Source organism: Oenanthe melanoleuca, chromosome 13 (genome assembly GCF_029582105.1).
Source record: "Oenanthe melanoleuca isolate GR-GAL-2019-014 chromosome 13, OMel1.0, whole genome shotgun sequence".
In the NCBI taxonomy this organism is placed as follows: Eukaryota; Metazoa; Chordata; class Aves; order Passeriformes; family Muscicapidae; genus Oenanthe; species Oenanthe melanoleuca.
This window is the reverse complement of record NC_079347.1, coordinates 4,264,719-4,285,845: the sequence shown is the minus strand read 5'-3', so window position 1 is coordinate 4,285,845 and position 21,127 is coordinate 4,264,719. Positions and strand designations below refer to the sequence as shown.

At 60.1% G+C, this 21,127-nt stretch overlaps 1 protein-coding gene across 7 annotated transcripts in view; it reads left to right on the top strand.

Moving 5' to 3' along the window:
* Window positions 1–21,127, top strand: part of ABLIM3 (actin binding LIM protein family member 3) — a 40,302-nt gene that overhangs the window by 16,612 nt on the left and 2,563 nt on the right. Inside the window, exons 2-19 of one of the 7 annotated variants that reach the window (XM_056502642.1) lie at window positions 6,006–6,143; window positions 8,056–8,239; window positions 8,354–8,466; window positions 10,675–10,801; window positions 10,900–10,993; window positions 11,490–11,577; window positions 12,041–12,099; window positions 12,321–12,392; window positions 12,732–12,887; window positions 13,742–13,771; window positions 14,195–14,324; window positions 14,937–15,035; window positions 16,741–16,791; window positions 17,933–18,067; window positions 18,290–18,354; window positions 19,301–19,448; window positions 19,940–19,969; window positions 20,340–20,398. In XM_056502642.1, coding sequence (XP_056358617.1) covers window positions 6,006–6,143; window positions 8,056–8,239; window positions 8,354–8,466; window positions 10,675–10,801; window positions 10,900–10,993; window positions 11,490–11,577; window positions 12,041–12,099; window positions 12,321–12,392; window positions 12,732–12,887; window positions 13,742–13,771; window positions 14,195–14,324; window positions 14,937–15,035; window positions 16,741–16,791; window positions 17,933–18,067; window positions 18,290–18,354; window positions 19,301–19,448; window positions 19,940–19,969; window positions 20,340–20,398 — 1,778 coding nt within the window. The remainder of the gene's footprint in view (window positions 1–6,005; window positions 6,144–8,055; window positions 8,240–8,353; window positions 8,467–10,674; window positions 10,802–10,899; window positions 10,994–11,489; window positions 11,578–12,040; window positions 12,100–12,320; window positions 12,393–12,731; window positions 12,888–13,741; window positions 13,772–14,194; window positions 14,325–14,936; window positions 15,036–16,740; window positions 16,792–17,932; window positions 18,068–18,289; window positions 18,355–19,300; window positions 19,449–19,939; window positions 19,970–20,339; window positions 20,399–21,127) is intronic. The other 6 variants (XM_056502636.1, XM_056502635.1, XM_056502639.1 and 3 more) reach the window with 6 other exon arrangements.

Below are 21,127 nucleotides of genomic sequence, written 5' to 3'. Positions count from 1 at the left end.
TCCTCTGAAGCTCCAGGGATGATGTGCAAAGGTCTGGTTTTCCTCTGGAATCCAGTGGAAAGAAGGTTCCTTGGTGTCCCAAATCTCAGTTTTTATCTGGGTAGGAAATGTTTGGCTCCTCCCCTGGCTGGAGCATCTCCCATGGGATGATGGAATTTTATCAGTCATGCCCTGGGACTCACTGGCCATGAACAGGAGATATCTCCTGGAGGGAGGATGGGCTGTGGGAAGATAAAGATGATTGCCCAGCTGGTTTAAAGATGGCCCATGAGCAGATAATGTGTGCCAGGAGATCAGGGGCACTGCCCCACCCAGATGGGACAGAATTCACATTTCTGTCACATCCTGTACTGCAGCCCAAGGCAGACACATCCTCAGGGCACCCAGGGCTTGTTGGTGTCCCGTGTCCCACTCAGGGAGTGGCAGCAGTGAGGGGCCAGTGTGAGCCAGGTGGGGGCAATAATTCTCCTGACCTAATTAGGGAAGCCTAGGGCTGGATTAGGAGCTGTGACAGGGGAGGGTTTTTAGCTGTAAGCCACAGATGGCTTTTCCTGGGAGCCAGGGGAGGCTGGCATGGACTGGGGGGGTTCATCTTCCCACCCTGAGCTGCCTGGCAGGTCTGGGAACAGCCCAGTGAGCTGGGTGGTCCCACTGCCCCCAGCCCTCTGTCCCACCCTGCCAGTGCCTGTCCCTGCCCTGTCCCCATGGATTCTGTGGGAGAAGCAGCTGGAGCTGCTGCAGGCTCAGAAATCCCACAGCACATCCCTGGAGCCTGTCCTCAGCCCATCAGGAGTGCTCAGCCCACCCCTGCTTAAAAATGTAAATATTAAACAAGGAACCACGTGGTGCTTCTGGATTTTACCGAGGGGAAGGATCAGGAGAGAAAATCTTTTGTCCAAAGGTAAATCTGGCATCTTGTCCTTGATGGAAATGGATTTTATCTGTGGGAGGTCCATGGCTGAGCACTGGGATGGCCGTGCAGGGCTCAGGTTCACCACAGAGCTGAGCATCCCAGTGTGGGTCCCTGCCTTATCTCAGGGCTGGTTTGGCTGATCTTCACCCGGGTCCCCCTGTGCTGCTGGCACCCCCAGTGTCACCTCCTCAGCAGGGACCTGGGGTGGCCTCACTGCTCTCAAAGGTCTCTTCTGACCTCATTAATTCTGTGTCTGGAGCAGTTCCCCCGTGCCAGGGCCAAGGCAGCCCCACAGGACACAGGCTGAGGCTCTCCCATGGAGCACCAGCATCATCTGGCTGCCAGCCCATCCTCCCCTTCCTGCCCAAGGTTTTTGTGGCTGCAGCCAGGACAGCAGCAAGGAGCCTTTGGCCCTGCTGCTGATGAGAAACCCATATCCCGTGGCCCTGCAGTTCCCACCCTTCCTCCCTGGCCACCCCTGGGACCCAGCACAGCTCCTGCCCGGGGGGGAAATCCTCCCAATCCCCCTGGAGCCAGCCTGGATGCCGGCAGGGTTTGGGGTGCAGGCTGCAGGAGGGCCCCCTCCTTGTGCCCATCTCCCAGCAGAGGTTTTTTATTCCCTCTGTGAGCCCCCAGCCCTGCTGGCAGTGTCCCATCCCCTGCTTCACCCCTCAGCCTCCAGTGCTTCCAGCAGAATTCCTTCCTGCCCAGTCACTGCCTCCCCTCGGCCTTGGCTCCTCCAGAGCTGCTGTGCTGGCCAGGGCTGGGCTTCCTCTTCCTGAGCCTCTCCTGAGCCGTGGGATTGACCCTTCCTGGGGTCTGCCAGCCCTGCCCACCGGGGGTGCCCACTGGGAATGCCCAGCTTTCCTCTCTCCCTGCTGGGGCTGCATCCCACCACCCACAGGGGGTTTGAGGAGAGGATTTCCAGCCCCAGGGGCCCTGCAGGGGATGGGGTGGGAGCTGCTCGATGCCAGGCAGCAGTGGGAAGCTGCTGGAAGGGAATTCAGCCCCACAGAGGTGTGAAGATTCCTGCCAGCACCATCTGTGCTGCTCCCCCAGCATCCAACATCCAGCATTCCTGGGGCTGGATCCATCCCAGTGACACCCACACCCCATGGGATCCATCCCAGTGACACCCACATCCCATGGGATCCATCCCAGTGACACCCACACCCCATGGGATCCATCCCAGTGACACCCACATCCCTAAACACCCCATGGGATCCATCCCAGTGACACCCACATCCCATGGGATCCATCCCAGTGACACCCACACCCATGGGATCCATCCCAGTGACACCCACATCTCCCTGCATCACCCCTGGCACCCACCAAACTCATTTTCCCATAATGGCACTGCCTCTCCTTATTAATCTTGGTGTGAATTCTTTGTTTTTGCACAGTCTCCTTCACCTGTGGCTCTCTCAGCATTGTGTAAATATTAATTACTGGCAGTTAATTAAGCCAGGCATGCCCATCTTCCTGTGGAGATGCTGTGTCACAAACATGCTGGCAGCTGGGCTGGGTGGGAATTCCCAGTTCCCTGTGGGTGATGATTCAAACCCCACCTGGAGCAGCTTCTCCCTGACAGACCTTCCTGGAGGGGGAAATGGATGGGGAAAGGGGAAATAGGTGGGGAAAGAGGAAATGGATGGGAAAAGGGAAATGGATGGGGAAAGGGGAAATAGGTGGGGAAAGGGGAAATGGATGGGAAAAGGGGAAATGGATGGGGAAAGGGGAAATGGATGGGGAAAAAGGAAATAGGTGGGAAAAGAGCATCACCTGCTCTGCTCCCAGGAGAGAAGGATGGATTGATCTTTAAAAATGCCTCTGGAAAGCTGCTCCTGGTTTGCTGTTGCTTGGGTATGTGGGGCTGTGGGGTATGGAGCTGCCTGGGGGGAACTCAAATGGGATTATTTGTGTTGGTGGTGAGCAGCAAACCCTCCAGGGTAGATGGGAATTATCCCCTGATATCCTTCCACTCCTGAAGTGCTCAAAGTGTTCCAGAGGTTCAGCATTTCCCCATCCTGCTGCTGCCTGTGCAGGAAGAGCACAGGAAAACAAACAAGGTCCTTGACCTCCCCAAACGAAGGAGGGGAATTGCCCAGGGATGCACGGGGGGAATTACAGATTGTGAGCCTGGAGCAGCCCTTGGGCAGGGTCCCTGTGCCCTCCTGGGGGACAGAGCTGCTGTGCACAGCCCTGGGGGTTTTGGGGTGCACAGCCCTGGGGGTTTTGGGGTGCGCAGCCCTGGGGGTTCTATGGGGTGCACAGCCCTGGGGGTTTTGGGGTGCTGTCCCTGGGGGATTTTTGGGGGCTATCCCTGAGGGGTTTTTGGGGGCTGTCCCTGGGGGTTTTGGGGTGCACAGCCCTGGGGGGTTTGGGGTGCACAGCCCTGGGGGTTTTGGGGTGCTGTCCCTGGGGGGTTTTTGGGGGCTGTCCCTGGGGGATTTTTGGGGGCTGTCCCTGGGGGTTTTGGGGTGCTGTCCCTGGGGGTTTTTGGGGGCTGTCCCTGGGGGGTTTTTGGGGGCTGTCCCCTCCCAGGTCACACCCTGGCTGTGCACAGCCACCGCTGCCTGACCCCGGGGCTGCAATCCCTGGCCGGAGGCGCCACTTTAATCCGGCTCAGAGGGGGATCTGCAGGGTGCCCACGCAGCCCCGGGGCAGTTCCTGCCTGGCTGTACCCACAGCCCACGGAGAACCAGCACAGCCCCACGGCAGCCTGGCCCTGGGTGCATTCTGAACGAACACTCCATGAACCGCTGGCCCAAAGCAGCTCTGAGCAAAGTGGGGTCAGATTATGGCATTCCTTGGGCAGCCCCCACCCCCTGCCCAGCCTGCTGCATCCCAGCCTGCCAGGCCACTAATGCTACTTACATTATTAGGGGATTATTGGGTGTAATGAGCTTGGCCCCGCTCAGCTGGCCCTGTGCTGGGGCTGTGGGATGTGTAATACTTCCTGCACGGGGCCACCAGGCGGGCAGCTGCTGAGTGCAGCCAGGCACACAATGCAGCAATGTTCCCGGACAGAATTCCAGAATTAAGCACTAATCGGGGAGCTGAGCAGAGTGGGAGGGTGGTGGTGCCCTGAGCTGGGTCCTGACCCATCCCCAGGGGCACAGCCAGCTCTGCTAAAAGCATCTCTGCCATCCTCAGCTCCTTTTCCTCAGACCAAGCCAGGGCTTGGTGATGTGTTGCTATGGACACCAGGAAGTTTTCCCTGGAGACCAGAAGCCCAGCACTAAGTGATGCCTGCATTCTGACACAGATTATTATTTTTGTCTTCCCCCTTTCTTTACTGGAGGATGAATTCCTGGCTTTCCCCCCTGCTCTGTCCTGCTGTGTGGGTTTCCAGGGCTGTGTCCCAGGGCTTGGCTTCCTTCTGGGCCAGGGTGTGAGCAGTGGGTGCGTGGGAGGAAGTTTCAGCTCTGTAACTCTTGCTCTGCTGGACACCCCTGCAGAGAAAATCCCTGATTCATTCCAGCTTTGTGAAATTCTGTTGGTCCCCTCAGGCAGCTGCAGAGCTCCTGGGCACCCATTTCCACCAGGAACCACCACAGGAGGTGCTGGATTCCTGTTCCCAGGGCTGGTGTCTCTTGGGTGGGGGCTCCCTGCTCCCTTTGTGGTTTTTTTGGGACCTCAGAGTGATTTAGGTCTGGATTAATTAGTCTCTGCTGGGCTGGCTCTGGGCCTGACTCCCATTTTGTCACTCTGCTGGCACTTGGTGTCCTTTAGTGCCTCAGGTACCTCTTGGCTTGCAGGGAAGGGAAGTCCCAGAAGTTTTTGGAAGTTGTTGGGATCCAAGGCTGGAGTCTGAGCCTTGGGCACTCAGAGCTTCCCTGGAGCCCATTCCCAGCAGCTCCAGGAGGTTCAGCCCCTGTGTCACTTGGCACAGGGAAGGGGATTTGGCTGTGACACAGTCTCAATGTCATTTTGACTTCTCTTGTTTGGCTTTTGAAGCTGATAATGGGCTGTTTCTGTTCCCTGACACTTGATCTGCCCCTCGGTGAGGCAGGAGCCTCTGATGAGTGATCTCCTCTGTCCTGTGCCCCTTCTTCCCTGCTCTGGAGGCACTTCACAGGCTGGCTTTCAATCAGCTGCTTCTCCTCTTCCTGGGAATGCAGTTCAGCACTGGGTCAGAAAAGCTCTGGCCCATTGAAATCCTCCTTTTTGCTGCCTGAGTTGCCCAGAGCATGACTCCCTCTCGGAAATCTTACAGCAAATAAATCCTGCAGTGCTTGGCGTGGTGTCAGCCTGGCTGAGCTCCTGCCCAGCCCAGGCACTCCCAGCTGGGGCAGGGAAGGCAGGAGCTGCTCAGTTTTCTCCGTGTGTTTGGGAATTGAGACAGCAGCAGGGTCTGGAAGGAGCAGGAGGGTTTCACCCTGGATCGTGGGGTGAGGCTGCTGGGCATCACCTGGGCGCTGTTCCCAGGCTGGGCAGGAGGGGAGGGGAGTCCCAGCGCTGTGTGCAGCAGCAGAAATTCAGCTCTTGGGCTGCCCTGCCCTCCCAGCTCCTTCCAGAACCCCCCTACCCCTCCAGACAGAGCACTGGGACTGAGCTGCTGCTGCTTGCTGGGGAGGTGACAGTGCCACCAGGGCCAACACTCCGCTGCTGTGATGTTTGGAAGCTCCTTGACAAACCACTTCTTCCTCCAGCTCCTAAGCAAAGTGGAAGCTCCAGAAAGGCAGCGGTTCCTTCCCGTGCTGCTGCCAGCCCAGGGCTCGCTGGGCTGTCCCAGAGAGGCTCAGCAGCCAGGGCTGGTCCTTGCAGGGTCCCCCTGCAGCTGCCCTGGGCACAGGAGAGCATTGGGGAGCTCTGGGGTGCTGCTGTCACCTGGCTGTCCATGCAGGGACAGGGTGCCCTGCACAGAGTTTAGGGCTGCAGACCTGTGACCTCTTTTGTGGGGCAGGGAAATCCCAAATCCAGAGAGGGCTGGGCTCCCATCTCAGAGTCACTGGGTGCTGTCCCTGCCCTTAGTGCCTGTCACCTGCCCTGATGCCACCAGACCGAGCTCAGTGACACCCAGCCACGTCCCAAATCCTAACAGAGCCTTTCCCCCTCTCCTTTTGCTGTCCCCCCTCTCTGCCAGCAGTTCCCTACCAGCAGAGCCCCTACAGCCCCGGGAGCAGCTCCTCTGCCATCCAGTGCTACCGCTGCGGGGACACCTGCAAGGGCGAGGTCGTGCGTGTGCAGAGCAACCACTTCCACATCCGCTGCTTCACCTGCCAAGGTAGGGGGGGATCCCCCAAGGCTGGGGGCCAGCTGGTCAGCAGAGGCTGGGGACAGACCCTCTGAGGTGTGGTGACACGCCTGGGGTGGCACAGGGCAGGCAGAGCCCCTGAGCCATGCCAGAGCCAGGGAAGGGGTGACCAATGTCCCCACCCTGGAGCAGCCTGCAGGTCCCAAAGGTGCCCAAATGTGTCTGAGGGGTCACTGTGTCCTTCAGCTGCTCCCAAAGCAGGAGGAGGAGAAGGGGAAGGAGGCAGTGCCAGCCTGGCTGGGAGGCAGAGAGGGGGAGATGCCCAGAGCAGCTCCTGGCACATCCCTGCCACCCGCCCATGGGATGCAGCTGGGACTTGGTGGCCCCAGGGCTGGCAGGAGTGGGGCAGAGAGGTTGTTTGGATCCTCCTGGAGCACCAAGGAGAGCTGTAAAGCTCATGGTGCAGAGCTGCTGCTGCTGCAAGGCTGCTCAGCTCCTTTATTGGAGCAGCTGCTCTCACCCAGCTTCTGCAGGCTGTAAAATTCCCCATCCCATAAAATTCCCCATTCCAGGGCTTTTTAAAGCTCTCTGGTCTTCCAAGCTCCCTGTGCTAAGCTAAACCCTCATTCCCCTGGGCAGACTTTGCTCCTGGGCAGGGAACAGGGTGAGGCTGGAGGTGACACTTCCCACCCTGCTGCAGCCCCCTGGGACAGGCAGCCCCGGATTTTTGGGAAGGGGGATCTGTCCCGGGATGCCCTCAGGGCTGACTTCAGCTGCAGGGCCCCGTGCTCAGCATGCTGCCCTTGCTCAGGGATCAGCAGGAGCTGAGCATCCAGACAGAGCTCAGACAGTTCAAGGGGCCCGGGAGGCAGCAGGGAGAGCCTGGCAGTGCTCACTGCCCCCTTTCCAAGTGAAAGGGAATAAATAATGAGAGGAAATCCTCCTGTCTCACCTTCCCTGGCAGCTCTCACCTCCTGCCACCTCTGGCTGGCTCCAGCCCCGCTGCCTGTCCCCAGTGTGTCCCCAGGCTGGCACAGGGCTGCAGCCACGGATGGGCTGTCCCCACAGCAAACTGGGCACAGAGCAGCCTCGTTTGCTCCTGCATTCGCTCCCTGATGCTGTCCCCGAGCTGCTGGGCTGTCCCTCAGGGTGTTTGGGAGAGCCAGAGTCCCCCTGCTGGGTACAGGACACGCAGGCAGGAGCTGCATCTCTGCCCCCTGGCCCTGCAGCAGCGGGTCCAGCTGTCCCTGTCCCCCAGGGCTGCCCCACAGGGGCAGGGACAGGTCAGAGGGGGCTGAAGGACAAAGCAGAGACCGAGCTGGGCTGTGCCAGCAGCTCAGTCACTCTGCTGTCCCCTGTCCACCCCTGCAGGACAGGGGATGGCATCGTGCCCAGGGGCACCCTGAGCCCCTCCCTGCCAGCTCTGCTGCTCTCCAGGTGCCTCTGGCTGCAGAGGCCGTAGCAGGAGATGATGCTGAGGCCAGGGCTGGCCACAAACAACCTTCTTGGATTGCAGAGATGTGCCCGGGGCAGGGAGGGAAGCGAGGCAGGGCTGCACACCCGTGGAAGAACAGGGAGAGCTCCGAGCCCGTGTCCCCGTCAGGGCACAGGGAGCGGGGCTGGCTCGTGACAGAGGTGACAAGGACACGACCTCGCTGTCCCCAGGGCACTCCCAGCTCTTGCCAGCCCTGTCCTCATCCTCCTGGCAGCACAGAGGGAGGGCTGAGCCGCAGGTGGGTGCAGCAGCCCCGCAGGGGATGCCCAGCACCGTGCATGGCGCAGCGCTGCAGATCCGGCAGTGGGATCCCCGTGGAAATCCCGTCCCACAGCCCGACACTGACATCTTGTGGTGCCGGGGAGACCCCAGAGCTCGGCCGGGAGGGGAAGCCCTGGGGAAGCTGCAGAGGGGGCTCGGGATGAGCCGCGTGTCCTCTCCCCGCAGTGTGCGGCTGCGACCTGGCCCAGTCGGGTTTTTTCTTCAAGAACCAGGAGTACATCTGCACCCACGACTACCAGCAGCTCTACGGGACCCGCTGTGACAGCTGCGGGGACTTCATCACCGGCGAGGTCATCTCTGCCCTGGGCAGGACCTACCACCCCAAGTGCTTCGTCTGCAGCACCTGCAGGTCAGTGCGGGTTGTGGAGGCTTGGTGAGTTCCCGGGGAAGCCCTGCTGGCCCTGGGCAGCCCTGCTGCAGGGGGATGAGGGGCTGAGCCCTCCCCGCCTGTCCCTGGCCGCAGGAAGCCGTTCCCCATCGGAGACAAGGTGACGTTCAGCGGGAAGGACTGTGTCTGCCAGAACTGCTCCCAGTCCCTGCTCAGCACCAAGCCCATCAAGATCCACGGGCCCAGCCGTAAGTTCAGTGCTGGATGCAAACAGAGGGACCCTGTGCCCCTGGGGAGGGTGGCAGGATGGGTTTTGTGCAGCCCTGTGGGTGTCACAGAGGTTTGGGATGGGGCAGTCCTGAGGGTGCAGCCAGGATTGGAGCTCAGAGCTGGTTTGGGAAGCTCCCCTGGGCTGTTTGTGGCCTGGCAGGAGCTGTCTGAGCTCCTGGGGAGGTTCTGGAGCTGGCTTTGCTCCCAGTCACTTGCCCTGTGTGCAAGTGGCTGCCCTGGGAATCCTCCTGAGATTGCACAGCACTGGTGTTCTGGCTCTGCCAGCACTGAAAGGTTTATTCTGCTCATCCCCTTGCCCTGGTGAACCCCTAAAACTCAGCTGGAGTGATGGACAAGCTCTTTGGGTGGGTTTGACCTTGCTTTTGACCCAGGTTGGGAGGACCTTCCCTTCCTGCTGATGCCTGATGCAGATTCCTGCAGAGGGCCAGAGCCAGGACTGGGTGTCACCCACGGTCCTTGTCACCCTGTCACCGTGGTGGCACTGCTAGTGACAGGATTGGTGCTCCTGGACCCCCTGTGAGCCCCCCAAGCTGCCTCCCTCCCCCTGGCCCTTCATGTGGCAGGGTTGGACTGAGCCAAGGACAGGAATTCCCATCTCCCTGCAAGGAGCTGCCCAGAGCCAGGCTCTGCCTCCCTCCCTCCTTCCTCTCCCTCCCCATCCCCTTCCCAGCGCTCCTCCAGCCCTGCAGAGGGGTCACCTGAGGACACCACGCCTCATTCAGGGCAGCTGCAGGCACCAGAGCCTGTCCCTCGCCACGCTGGAGCCCTGGCAGTGCCACCAGCAGGGTGCCAGGGGAGCTGTGCCGGCTGCTGGCACATTCCATAGGGAAGGCATCCCTCAAGGGAGGATGCCCAGCCTCTCCTGCAGCCCTCAATGAGGGAACAGATCCTGCTTTGTTTTTTTTGTTGTTTTTTTTTTCCCCCAGGGCTCAGAAATCTCCTCCCCCTTTGGTGGAGCAGGCAGGGGTTTGGCTCGGAGCAGCCTGGGATGCTCCTGCTTCCCCTATGGCAGGGAGGGGGTTAAAAAAGCCCCTCTCCAGGCAGCCCTGCTGGGCAGGGACAGGCAGGAGCCAAGGTCAGGGGTCTGAGGCCCATGTGCTTCCTGCTGCAGCCTGGCTGGAGCCAGGGGAAGCAGGGGAGGAAGGGAGGACAGGGAACGGCGAGCGCGGCCGGACGCGGCTGCCGGACAGCACAGCCCTTCCTCTGCCGGACACTTCCACCCTTGGGCACCTGCCAGGCCCTCCCACAGCCATCACAGCCTGAGCCAGGCTGGGAAAGACCCTTGAGATCATCAGCCTGTGACCTAACAGCTCCTCATCACCCAAACCTGGGTGCCACATCCAGGCTTTTTAAACACGTCCAGGGTGGTGGCTCCAGCTCCTCTCTGGGCAGATGATTCCAGTGCCCAAACACTCTTTCAGATAATGAGTTTTTTCCTCATGTCAACTGGCCTGGATCAGATGATTCCAGTGCCCAAACACTCTTTCAGATAAGAATTTTTTCCCTCATATCAACTGGCCTGGATCACATTTGTCACCCCGTGCTGTGGCTTGGTGCCAGCCGTGTCTCAGAGTTTCCCAGCTTTTCCTCCTGGTTGCTGTGCTGGGGACAAGCAGAGGTGACAGATTTCTGTAATGAAATGATGCCCATGAGGAGCAGGGTGTTTGTAGCAGCATCATCCCTGGAAAAGTGCTCCGGGGCAGGGCTTTGCTCAGGGTGTGGGAGGAGTGACACAGCCGGGGTGTCCCTGCAGCTGGGGGTGTCCCTGCTGTGTCCCCCATCCCCTCCTATCCCTGCTGTGTCCCCTCCTGTCCCTCCTGTGTCCCCTATCCCCTTCTGTCCCTGCCATGTCCCTGCCGTGTCCCCATCCCCTCCTGTCTCTGTCCTGTCCCCTCCTGTCCCTGCTGTGTCCCCTCCTGTCCCTCCTGTGTCCCCCATCCCCTTCTGTCCCTGCCATGTCCCTGCCGTGTCCCCATTCCCTCCTGTCCCTGCTGTGTCCCCTCCTGTCCCTCCTGTGTCCCATTCCCTCCTGTCCCTGCTGTGTCCCCTCCTGTCCCTCCTGTGTCCCCCATCCCCTCCTGTCCCTCCTGTGTCCCATCCCCTCCTGTCCCTGCCGTGTCCCCTCCTGTCCCTGCCGTGTCCCACGTCCCCTCCTGTCCCCCCAGACTGTGCTGGCTGCAAGGAGGAGATCAAGCAGGGCCAGTCCCTGCTGGCCCTGGAGAAGCAGTGGCACGTCAGCTGCTTCAAGTGCCAAACGTGCGGGATCATCCTGACCGGCGAGTACATCAGCAAGTGAGTGCCAGCGTGCTGCGACACCCCCGGGCTGCCCCGGGGCTGCGGCTGTGCCGAGGGGCTGGCCTGACGCTCGTCCCTTCTGTCCCCCTCCCCAGGGATGGCATCCCCTACTGTGAGTCCGACTACCACGCCCAGTTCGGCATCAAGTGCGAGACCTGTGACCGCTACATCAGCGGCCGTGTCCTGGAGGTGAGCCCGGCTGTCCCCGGGCTGGGGACAGGGACGTGGTCTGGGGAGTGTGGGAGGTGCCACCCTCCGTCTCTGGGGGTCACGGCTCCTGCAGCAGCTCTGTCACAGCCTGACCACCTTCTCCGGAGGGTGGGAGAGGGGGAAACAACAGCTTGGGTACTGGAGCTTGGGGAAACAACAGCTTGGGTGCTGGAGCTTGGGGAAACAACAGCTTGGGTGCTGGAGCTCAGGGAAACAACACCTTGGGTGCTGGAGCTCAGGGAAACAACACCTTGGGTATTGGAGTTCAGGGAAACAACAGCTTAGGGAAACAACACCTTGGGTATTGGAGTTCAGGGAAACAACAGCTTGGGTGCTGGAGCTCAGGGAAACAACACCTTGGGTATTGGAGCTCAGGGAAACAACACCTTGGGTATTGGAGCTCAGGGAAACAACACCTTGGGTATTGGAGCTCAGGGAAACAACACCTTGGGTGCTGGCTGTGCTCACCCTGCAGGCAGGAGGGAAGCACTACCACCCCACCTGTGCCAGATGTGTGCGCTGCCACCAGATGTTCACAGAGGGAGAGGAGATGTACCTGACAGGTAGGGCAGCCTGGCTGGGGGGTTTGGGGTTTGGGTCCTTGTGGCATTGGGTCTCTTTGTGCAGCAGTGCCAGAGATCCCCTCTCCACTGCTCTGCAGCTCCTGTGTGCAAAAAGCACTGCTGTCCATGAAACCTTCCCTGCACTGGGCTGGGAACTTGGTGTGTCCCTGCACACCTGGCACAGCCCAAGCTCTGCTCACTGCAGCCCAAAGGATGGAGGTGTTGTGACACCCCAAGCTCAGTGTCACCCCAGTTTAACCAGCAGGAACAGCTTGGGCCACCCCAAATCCACCTGAGTTTGCTGAGGTTTGGCCCCTGCCCTCAGTGCTCTGAGCTGTTCCATTGCTTATCACAGACACACAATCTCCACTGCCCTGCACATTGCCATGGCACTGCTGGAGGTGACAGGGGACCTGGGGGTGACCCTGTGTGGGGCTGACACTGTCCCTCTGCTGCCCTGCAGGCTCTGAAGTGTGGCACCCCATCTGCAAGCAGGCAGCCAGAGCAGAGAAGAAGCTGAAGGTAGGCAACAGGGTGGGGGGACATCTCCAGGGGTGCCACCTCCCAGGTGCCACTGTCCTCCAGTCCCTGCTGGAACGGAGCTGTTCTGGCACTGCCCAAACCTGCAGTGCCTTCTGAGGCTGCCCAGAGGATGGAGGGTGGCCGTGGGAGTGAAATTCAGCCTGCTCAGGGCTCCCTCCTTGCTGTGCTCTCACCTGCCCTCCCCCTTTGTGCCTCCACAGCACAGGAGGACGTCAGAAACCTCCATCTCCCCCCCTGGCTCCAGCATCGGCTCCCCAAACCGTGTCATCTGCGTAAGTGCAGCCCTGCCCCTTGCCCAGGGCCCCAGGGGTGGCAACAGCAGCTCCCAGTGCTGCTCTTCAGCAGGACAAGCCCAGAATTTGGGGACAGCACGGGCAAGTCCCCTTGTCCCCGTGCCACCAGTGCCAGGGCACAGCTCAGGAGCGCTCAGAGGGGCACAGTGCTGCCTTCCCAGCTCCTCTGCCCTCCCTCTGCTGCCCCTCACTCTGCTCTCACCTGTCCCTGCTGCTGGGGTGGCTGGGCTCTGTCTGCCCTGTGCTGTTCTCTCCAGCCTCCCTTCCCTTCTCTCCTCCTCCTCCTTTCTGTCTGTCTCTGTCTCTCCCTCTCCCTAGGCTAAAGTGGATAATGAGATCCTTAATTACAAAGACCTGGCAGCTCTTCCCAAGATTAAAGCCATCTATGAAGTGCAGCGTCCTGACCTCATTTCCTACGAGCCCTATCACAGATACATGTCGGATGAGACGCTGGAGAGATATAGCTATGGGGAGGTACTGAGACTCCAGAACCCTGCTGGGAGCAGCAGGGGCCCCAGGCTGGGGGAGAACCGTGGGGGGGTTGGCTCATGCCAGTGGGAACAGTGCAGGGAGGCAGGAGTGGGGCAGGAGCTCTCCCAGAGGTCTGGGGAGAGTTTGTGATGGAGGTAAAGTGATGCTGCTGCAGTCAGAAAGATACCAGTGACCTTAGGGACAGACAGTGCTGTGTGAGAGGAGTGATGGGCAGAGAATTCACCCCCCACAGCCCTGAGCATGGTCCCTGGCAGATAATCCTGCAGCCCAGCCAGCATAGAACCTCTGGAGCAGGGCTGGAGCAGGGCTGGAGCAGGGCTGGAGCAGGGCTGCCCTGCTGGCTGCAGCCAGGGAAGGGGCTGGGCAGAGCTGAGGGGATGCTCGGGCACAGGACTGTCCTGCCTGCCCAGCTGGAGCTGCTGGGTGAGTTCAGGGAGCCTGTGGGAGAAGAGGGTCTGAGCAGCTCACACAGGTGGGGCTCCTGAAGCGCTGCTGGAAGAGGATTTGGCAGCAGCATCCCTCACATCCCCAGGGTTTTGTCACAAGCCTGGTGTCCTGCAGCCCACCCAGGACGGTCATGGCCCTCTGTGCCTCCCCCTGTCCACAGAGGCCTCTGAGAGGTGACAGCTGCTGATTCTCCTGCCAGTTCCTCTCCTGCCCAGAGTGCTGCCCCAGTCCAGCTCTGGCTGCACACCAGTGCCCCTCACTGCCCAGTAACTGGGGGAAAATGAGCTGCTGTGGGACCCCAGTCTGTCACTGCTCCTCTTAACCATGTGCTGTCTCTCTCTCTCTTTGTCTCTTTTTTCCTCCTCACTTTTCCTCCTGCTGCCTTGCAGTCCCTGGGGACCCTCTCCCCATACTCACAGGTAATGCCCCTGTGGGCACTGGGGCTCTGTCACCTGCTGCTGCCACGGGATGTCCCAGAGGCTCTGCAGATTGTCCCTCTGGGTTGTTGGCTGCCCCAGGGTGTGGGGAGATGAGGGGAACAGGACTGTCCTGTCCTTCAGGCTCCAAAGAGAGCAGAATTGCCCCAGGGTGCAGCTTCTGCCCCGTGCAGGGAGACACCAATAACTGGGATAACAAGTTCAAGGGAAGGGGACAATATCCAGGCACAAAACCTGTGGCTGGACACTGTCACCTGGTCCCCAAGCCTGGGCTGTGCTGCTGTGCCTTGGCAGGGCAGGCTGGGGACACCTCCAGCCCCAGGGGACACTGCCCAGTGTCAGCCCCACCCGCGGGACACCTCCTGCAGCCCTAACCCGCTCTCTGCACACCTTTGCTGCCCCCAGGACATCTATGAGAGCTTTGACACGCGGCAGAGACGAGCCTCCAGCCCTGGCTACATCGACTCCCCCACCTACAGCCGCCAGGGCATGTCCCCCACCATCCCCAGGTCCCCCCACCACTTCTACCGCTCAGGTGAGGATTTCAGCCACACCCCCGGGCTGAGCTGAGCTCGCAGCCCCGAGCAGAGAGAGCATCACAAAAATACCTCTGGCATTTCTGTGGTTTCTGTGCCCATGGAGGGGGCAGTGCCCAGCCCTGCACATCCTCTGCTTCTCCAAACTCCTGCAGCAGCAGGGAGAGGCCAAGGGGAATGTGGGGCTTGTGGAGGATGGGGTGGTGACCTCCAGCTCTGGTGAAAAGCCCTCAGCTGCGTTGGTGGCTCTGGGAGGGCTGTGCTGAGCTCCTTGCACACGCACCACCCCTGGAGCATGGCAGGGGAGCAGAGCGAGCCTGGGCCGTGTCTCCTGTCCCGTGGAGCTGTGGAGGAAGGACTGGAGCACTCCGGGCTCGCTGAGAGCCTCGCTGCAGCACCCAGGGCTCACCTGCAGCACGCTGGGCACGCACCGGGTGTCCTCCTGCATCCCATCCTCTCGGGAGATGCAGGAAATCTCACATCTGCCCCCTCTCCCTGCCTGCCCCAGGCTCACAGCTGCTGTTCTAACACCGCTGCATTTAACACCCATTCTCTTGTGCCTCTTGTTCTCTCTCACGGGTCGCTCACGGCTGCTTCTGCTGGGCGCGCAGGCACCGAGAGCGGGCGCAGCTCGCCCTACTATAGCCAGTTAGATGTGAGGTCCTCCACTCCAACCTCTTACCAGGCTCCCAAGCATTTCCACATCCCAGGTAGGCTCCGAGCGCCCGCTGCCCCGGGGGCGCCGTGCCCGTGGCATGCTGCATGTGCCGTCCCTGCTGTGCTGCATGCCCAGCTCCACCGCCTGCCCAGAGCCAGCTGGCAGCAGGGTCACCCCGCCAGAGGCCATCCATAAACAGGACCTGCAGCTTGAACCTTCCTCTTTATCCCATCACCACCCCGAGGTCCCAGAGTCTGCTTGATTCTTGTAACATCCCTGTCCTTCCTCCTCCCTGCACTCCCCACACCAAGATGAGTGTCCTGTCCCCCTTCCCTGCCTTCCCCCATTGTCACCAAGTGAAGATGAGTGTCCTGTCCCCCTTCCCTTCCTTCCCCCAGGGTCACCAAGTGAAGATGAGTGTCCTGTCCCCCTTTCCCCAGAGTCACCAAGTGAAGATGAGTGTCCTGTCCCCCTTCCCCCAGTGTCACCAAGTGAAGATGAGTGTCCTGTCCCCTTCCCCTGCCTTCCTTCAGTGTCACCAAGTGAAGATGAGTGTCCTGTCCCATCTCCTGCCTTCCCCCAGAGTCACCAAGTGAAGATGAGTGTCCTGTCCCCTCCCCTGCCTTCCTTCAGTGTCACCAAGTGAAGATGAGTGTCCTGTCCCATCCCCTGCCTTCCTTCAGTGTCACCAAGTGAAGATGAGTGTCCTGTCCCATCCCCTGCCTTCATTCAGGGTCACCAAGTGAAGATGAGTGTCCTGTCCCCCTTCCTTCAGTGTCACCAAGTGAAGATGAGTGTCCTGTCCCCTCCCCTGCCTTCCCCCAGGGTCACCAAGTGAAGATGAGTGTCCTGTCCCCCTTCCCCCAGAGTCACCAAGTGAAGATGAGTGTCCTGTCCCATCCCCTGCCTTCCCCCAGAGTCACCAAGTGAAGATAAGTGTCCTGTCCCATCCCCTGCCTTCCTTCAGGGTCACCAAGTGAAGATGAGTGTCCTGTCCCCTCCCCTGCCTTCCCCCAGTGTCACCAAGTGAAGATGAGTGTCCTGTCCCCCTTCCTTCAGGGTCACCAAGTGAAGATGAGTGTCCTGTCCCCTCCCCTGCCTTCCCCCAGGGTCACCCAGCCACAGCGTGTCTGCCAGAGGCGTTTCCACAGCCACCCTACCGATGACTATTTTATACTCCCCCTAGGGCCCGCTGCTCCCTCCCCCCCGTGTCTCCTGGGCTTGCCAGATGCCTGCTCCCCTTCTGCAGGGATTGCAGGGGGCCACCAGGTAAGGGCCACGCAGAGCCCACGGGGCCGGGCACAGAGGGGTTGGGAAGCAGGCAGAGCTGCCCTCAGCGGGGTCAGAGCCCCCAAACCCCGCACCACCCACCCAGCTGCCCAAAGCGTGGACCCTGAGGACACCCAGAGCTGCCCCATCCCGCTGCCACCCCTGCCCTGTCGCTGGTTTATGGATGGCCCCTTCCCTGCTCCAGCTCCAGGCTCCACCCAGCTCGCTTTCCCTCCCGGTTTGCTCTTTTCTCTCTCTCTGTGCTGCGGAAAGAGGCTTTGGCTGGTGCTGGCTGGCCCCAGGTAGCCCTGGCTGGCGGGCTGTGCCCTGCTGTGCCCTGGTGCATGCTGTGGCTGGGTGCTCACTGCATGTCCTGGCACCCTCCAGAGCCCCCCGGGGGTCTGTGCGTGATGGAATCGTGTCCTGTGCGCTCTCAGCACACCCACACTCATCTCCTTTCCCCCTTCTCTCTTCCCTTTCTCTCTCAGCTGCTGGTGAGAGTAACATCTACAGGAAGCCCCCGATCTACAAGCGCCACGGTAAGGTCTGGCTCTGTGTCCCTGTCCCCGTGTCACCCCCGGGGAGGGCACTGCAGTGTCCAGGGGCTGGGTGGGAGATGGGAAGGGCATCGAGGTTTGGGTGCTGGGCAGCAGGGTGGGCTCAGTGGGGGACAGGTGAGACTTTGGGCACGTCCCTGTGGTGAGGGATGGAGCCAAGGCTGGCAGTGACACCAGGGATAGCTGTGGGAGGGACAGCAGGGCCGTGCTGGGGTGGCAGAGGGGATAAGGGAGTCAGAGCAGCCTCAGAGCAGGGATGAAAAAAGCAATTTGCAGTTTCACATGCAGCCCTGGGGAGAAATCACAGCCCATCCTGGGTGGCTGTTCCAGCATGGAGCAGACCTGGAGGTGTTGCAGGCTGAGGAGGTGTTTGGTGACCTCAGTGTTTTTGGTGGTCCCTGGGTGTTTGGTATCCCTGGTGTTTGGTGGTCCCTGGTGTTTGGTGTCCCTGATGTTTGGTGGCTCTCAGTGGGGCTGGCTTGCCCTGTCCAGCAGCTCCCCCTGAGCAGTGACTGTGTCTCCTCTCTCTCCCGGGCTCTCCCCTCCCTCCTGCCCCATCCCTGCTGGCTGCTCCTGCTGCTGTAAGTACCTGCTGGGTCCCTGTGCTGCTGGGATGGCTCTGCCACCTCCTGCCCCTGCTGCTCCTTGCCCTGTGACTCTCCTGGCCCCTGGGCTCCCCCGGGTGCTGCTGAGGCTCTGTCCCCACCCTGAGCACCCTGTGTGTCCCTGCCACGAGGTCCCAGCCCTGCCAGAGCCCCTCTGCTGCCACCTTTCCCTGGCAGAGCCCCCAGAGCCCCGTCCCTGCTGGGTCTGAGCCTTCCTCCACCCTCCCTCACCTCCTGGGACAGGACAGCACAGGGTAGCACTGGTGGCACTGGGATGGGCACTTGTGGGCTCCCAGCCACTCAGGTCCCTTCCCAGACACATCAGTGACATCCCCTGCTTGTCACTGTCACTGTCCCCACCTCAGCCTCAGCAGCTGGAAAACTGATTATTCCCAGCTCTGCTCCCTGCTGTCCCATACACAAATCCCTGGCAGTCACTGGGGAGGGAAGAGGATTTGCCCTCATTTGGGGTGGATCTCTGCAGATCCTCACCTTGGCTCTGCCCTCTCCTTTCGCAGACAACCCCTCTGCAGCCACCAAAAGCAAAACCAGCGAGGACATCGCTCAGTCATCCAAGTACAGCCCTGCCTACTCCCCAGACCCCTACTACCACTCTGAGTCCGAGTACTGGTCCTTCCAAGGCTCCCCCAAAGGTAACAAATTCCCCTTGGGCTGGGAGAAGGGGAAACTCATCCTGCTCCGCATTTTCTGGGAGGAAAAAACCGCATTTTGAGCTGGGTCTGGACACAAAAGGGGGGTTGGGCTGAGACACCTGCCAGGGTGATGCCAAAACCCAAGGAGTCTCTGGGAGCCCATGCAGTGGGGACTGTCCCCTCCCTGCCTGTCCCATCTGACCCCTCAGTGTCTCCTTGCAGCTCCCCGGGCCCGCAGGTTCTCGTCGGGGGGCGAGGAGGATGGCTACGACCGGGGCATGCACAAGGTGAGTGCCAGCACCAGGCTGGCCCCAGCTGGTCTGGGGAGAAGCTCAGCCCACTCTGCCACCCAAGAGGTGCCACCACCCTCCCTGCTGCCATCTGTCCCCTCCTGGCCACCCCCAGCGTGGGCGCTGGAGGAGGGGGAGAGCATTCCATCCTCAGGAGATGCCAAGCCCAAACCAGGTGTCCTGGTTTTAAGGACAGGTGTCTGCCAATAAAGGCAGGAGCTCCTCTTTGGAATGGAGAATGGAAACCCCCTCCCTCCTAATTATTATTATAATTTTGAAATTAAGGGGCTCTCAGGTAAAGATATGGGAATTAGGAATAACAATTCTTCACTAGGAAAATGAAAATAGAAATGCAGTATTACACAGAACAATCCCAACCCTGCCAGAGTCAGAATCCAAGCTGACACCCGTCAGTCAGTCAGGGTGTTGGCACAGTCCCATTCAATGGTGGCTGCATCCTCCTGCAGGGGCAGATGTGGTTCAGCTGGAGCAGTGCTCCTGGAGAAGGTGCAGTTTCCTCTGAAGCTCCAGGGATGATGTGCAAAGGTCTGGCTTTCCTCTGGAATCCAGTGGGAAGAAGGTTCCTTGGTGTCCCAAATCTCAGTTTTTATGTGGGTAGGAAAGGCTTGGCTGCTCCCCTGGCTGGAGCATCTCCCATGGGATGATGGAATTTTATCAGTCATGCCCTGGGATTCACTGGCCATTAACAGGAGATATCTCCTGGAGGGAGGATGGGCTGTGGGAAGATAAAGATGATTGCCCAGCTGGTTTAAAGATGGCCCATGAGCAGATAATGTGTGCCAGGAGATCAGGGGCACTGCCCCAGCTGGGTTAACAGATGGGGACAGAATTCACATTTCTGGCCACATCCACCAACACACCAGGGGATGCCAGGGTGGGCAGGGACAGGAAGAGTTGCAAGGTGGCTTTTCCCTGCTGGCAGATCCAGAGTGGCATCGGGAGGCTGATCCTGAGGGAGGAGATGAAGGCTCGCTCCAACTCCTACGCAGACCCCTGGACTCCCCCCCGCAGCTCGGCCAGCAGCAGAGAGGCCCTGCACACCCTGGGCTACGAGGGCTCCCTCAATGGCTGTAAGGCTGTCCCTGTCCCTCTGTCCCACCCAGCACAGCCCCAGCCCCTCGGGGGGTCTGCGGGGCAGAGAGGGAAGAATGGGTTGAGGAAACTCTCTTGGGAGGGTTTTTTCCTTTCTGGAGGACTCCATCCACTCCCTGTGCCCCAGCTGGGATTGGGGCATTGCCTGGAAGTGCCTCATGGAATGGCTGAAGGAATTCTGGCAGCACAGCCACGCCAGGGGTGCTGTGACCTGTTTTGGGCTGGCACCTCAGGCACCCCAGGGCTGCTCACAGAGCCCCCGGGGCACCCAGCCCTGCCCTGGGGCCACTGGCAGCACAGCCAGCCCTGACCATTCCATGCTCTCCTTCCCCATGGCACATCCACCCTCACAGAGCTGTTTGGGGGTGCTCAGGGAGCCCCAGGGAGGATCTGTGGGGCTGGGAAAGGGCAGTCCTGCATGGCACGGGGTGCTTGGCCCTCCCTGACAGCAGCTCTGCTCTCCTTGCAGCTCCCCGAACCCACTACCTGGCTGACAGCGGTGAGTCCTGACCTGAGCCCTCCCTGCTGCTCCAGGGCACAGAGCCCGAGCTGGAGCAGGTGCTGGGACCAGAAAAGGGAGGAGGGAACAAAGAAGGAGCCCTTGAAAGCCTGGGATGGGGTAGAGCTGAAGCAGGGCAGAGAGGATGAGTTGGGGAAACTGAGAATGTGCTGCTCTGAAGGGTGAGGTGGGAGAGCTGCCCCAGGAAAGGGATTTTGGGGAGAGGAAGATCAGCACGAGAGGGAGCCAGGCTGGAAATGAGCTGGAGCTGGAAGGAGACAGAGCTGGGAGCACAGAGCAGAGGGTCTGTCCTGGGGTGTGAGGCTCATTCCTGCTTTTTCCCTGACGCCCCTTGGTGCCTTCCTTGCAGATCCCCTCATTTCCAAGTCAGCCTCCCTTCCTGCCTACAGGAGGAACGGGCTGCACAGGGTAAGTGCATTCCCCATCCTCCCAGGCTCCTCCAAGCCCCCAGTGCTGCTTCCCATGACTGGGATGTCCTGTTCCCCCTTCTCTGCATCCCTGCTGTCACTGCTGCCCTGTGCCAATCCAAAATGACCCTTATTGGGATCCTGTCCAGGCAGTCTGCCCTGAAACTCCCACAGGGCAATTCCCACAGGGATGCTGGTGCTGCTCTCCAGCAGAAGAGCTTTGCTGTATATCCTGGGATCAGGGGTTGTGCTCCTGGCTCTGTGTGACCTGTCTGTCCCTCTGTCCCACCTGCACAGCCCCAGCCCCTCGGGAGGGGTGGAGAATGAGGGAAGGGCTGATGAGGGGTGCTGGGCATGGAGAGGACACAGTCTCAAGCTGGGTCAAAGGAAAATTAGGTTGGATATTAGGAAAAAGCTTTTCACAGAGTGATCAAGCACTGGAATAGTCTGTCCAGGGAGGTGTGGAGTCACCATCCCTGGGTGTGTTTAAAAAAGCCTGGATGTGGCACTGGGTGCCATGGGATGGGTGAGGTGTTAGGAATGGGGAATGGGAATGGGTTCAACTCAGACTTGAAGGTTGCTTCCAACCGAGTCATTCTGTGGGTTCTGTGGATTCTGTGGGTTCTGTGAATTTGTGAATTCTGTGGGTTCTGTGAATTCTGAGGGTTCTATGGACTCTGTGGGTTCTGTGAATTCTGTGGGTTCTGTGAATTCTGTGAATTTGTGAATT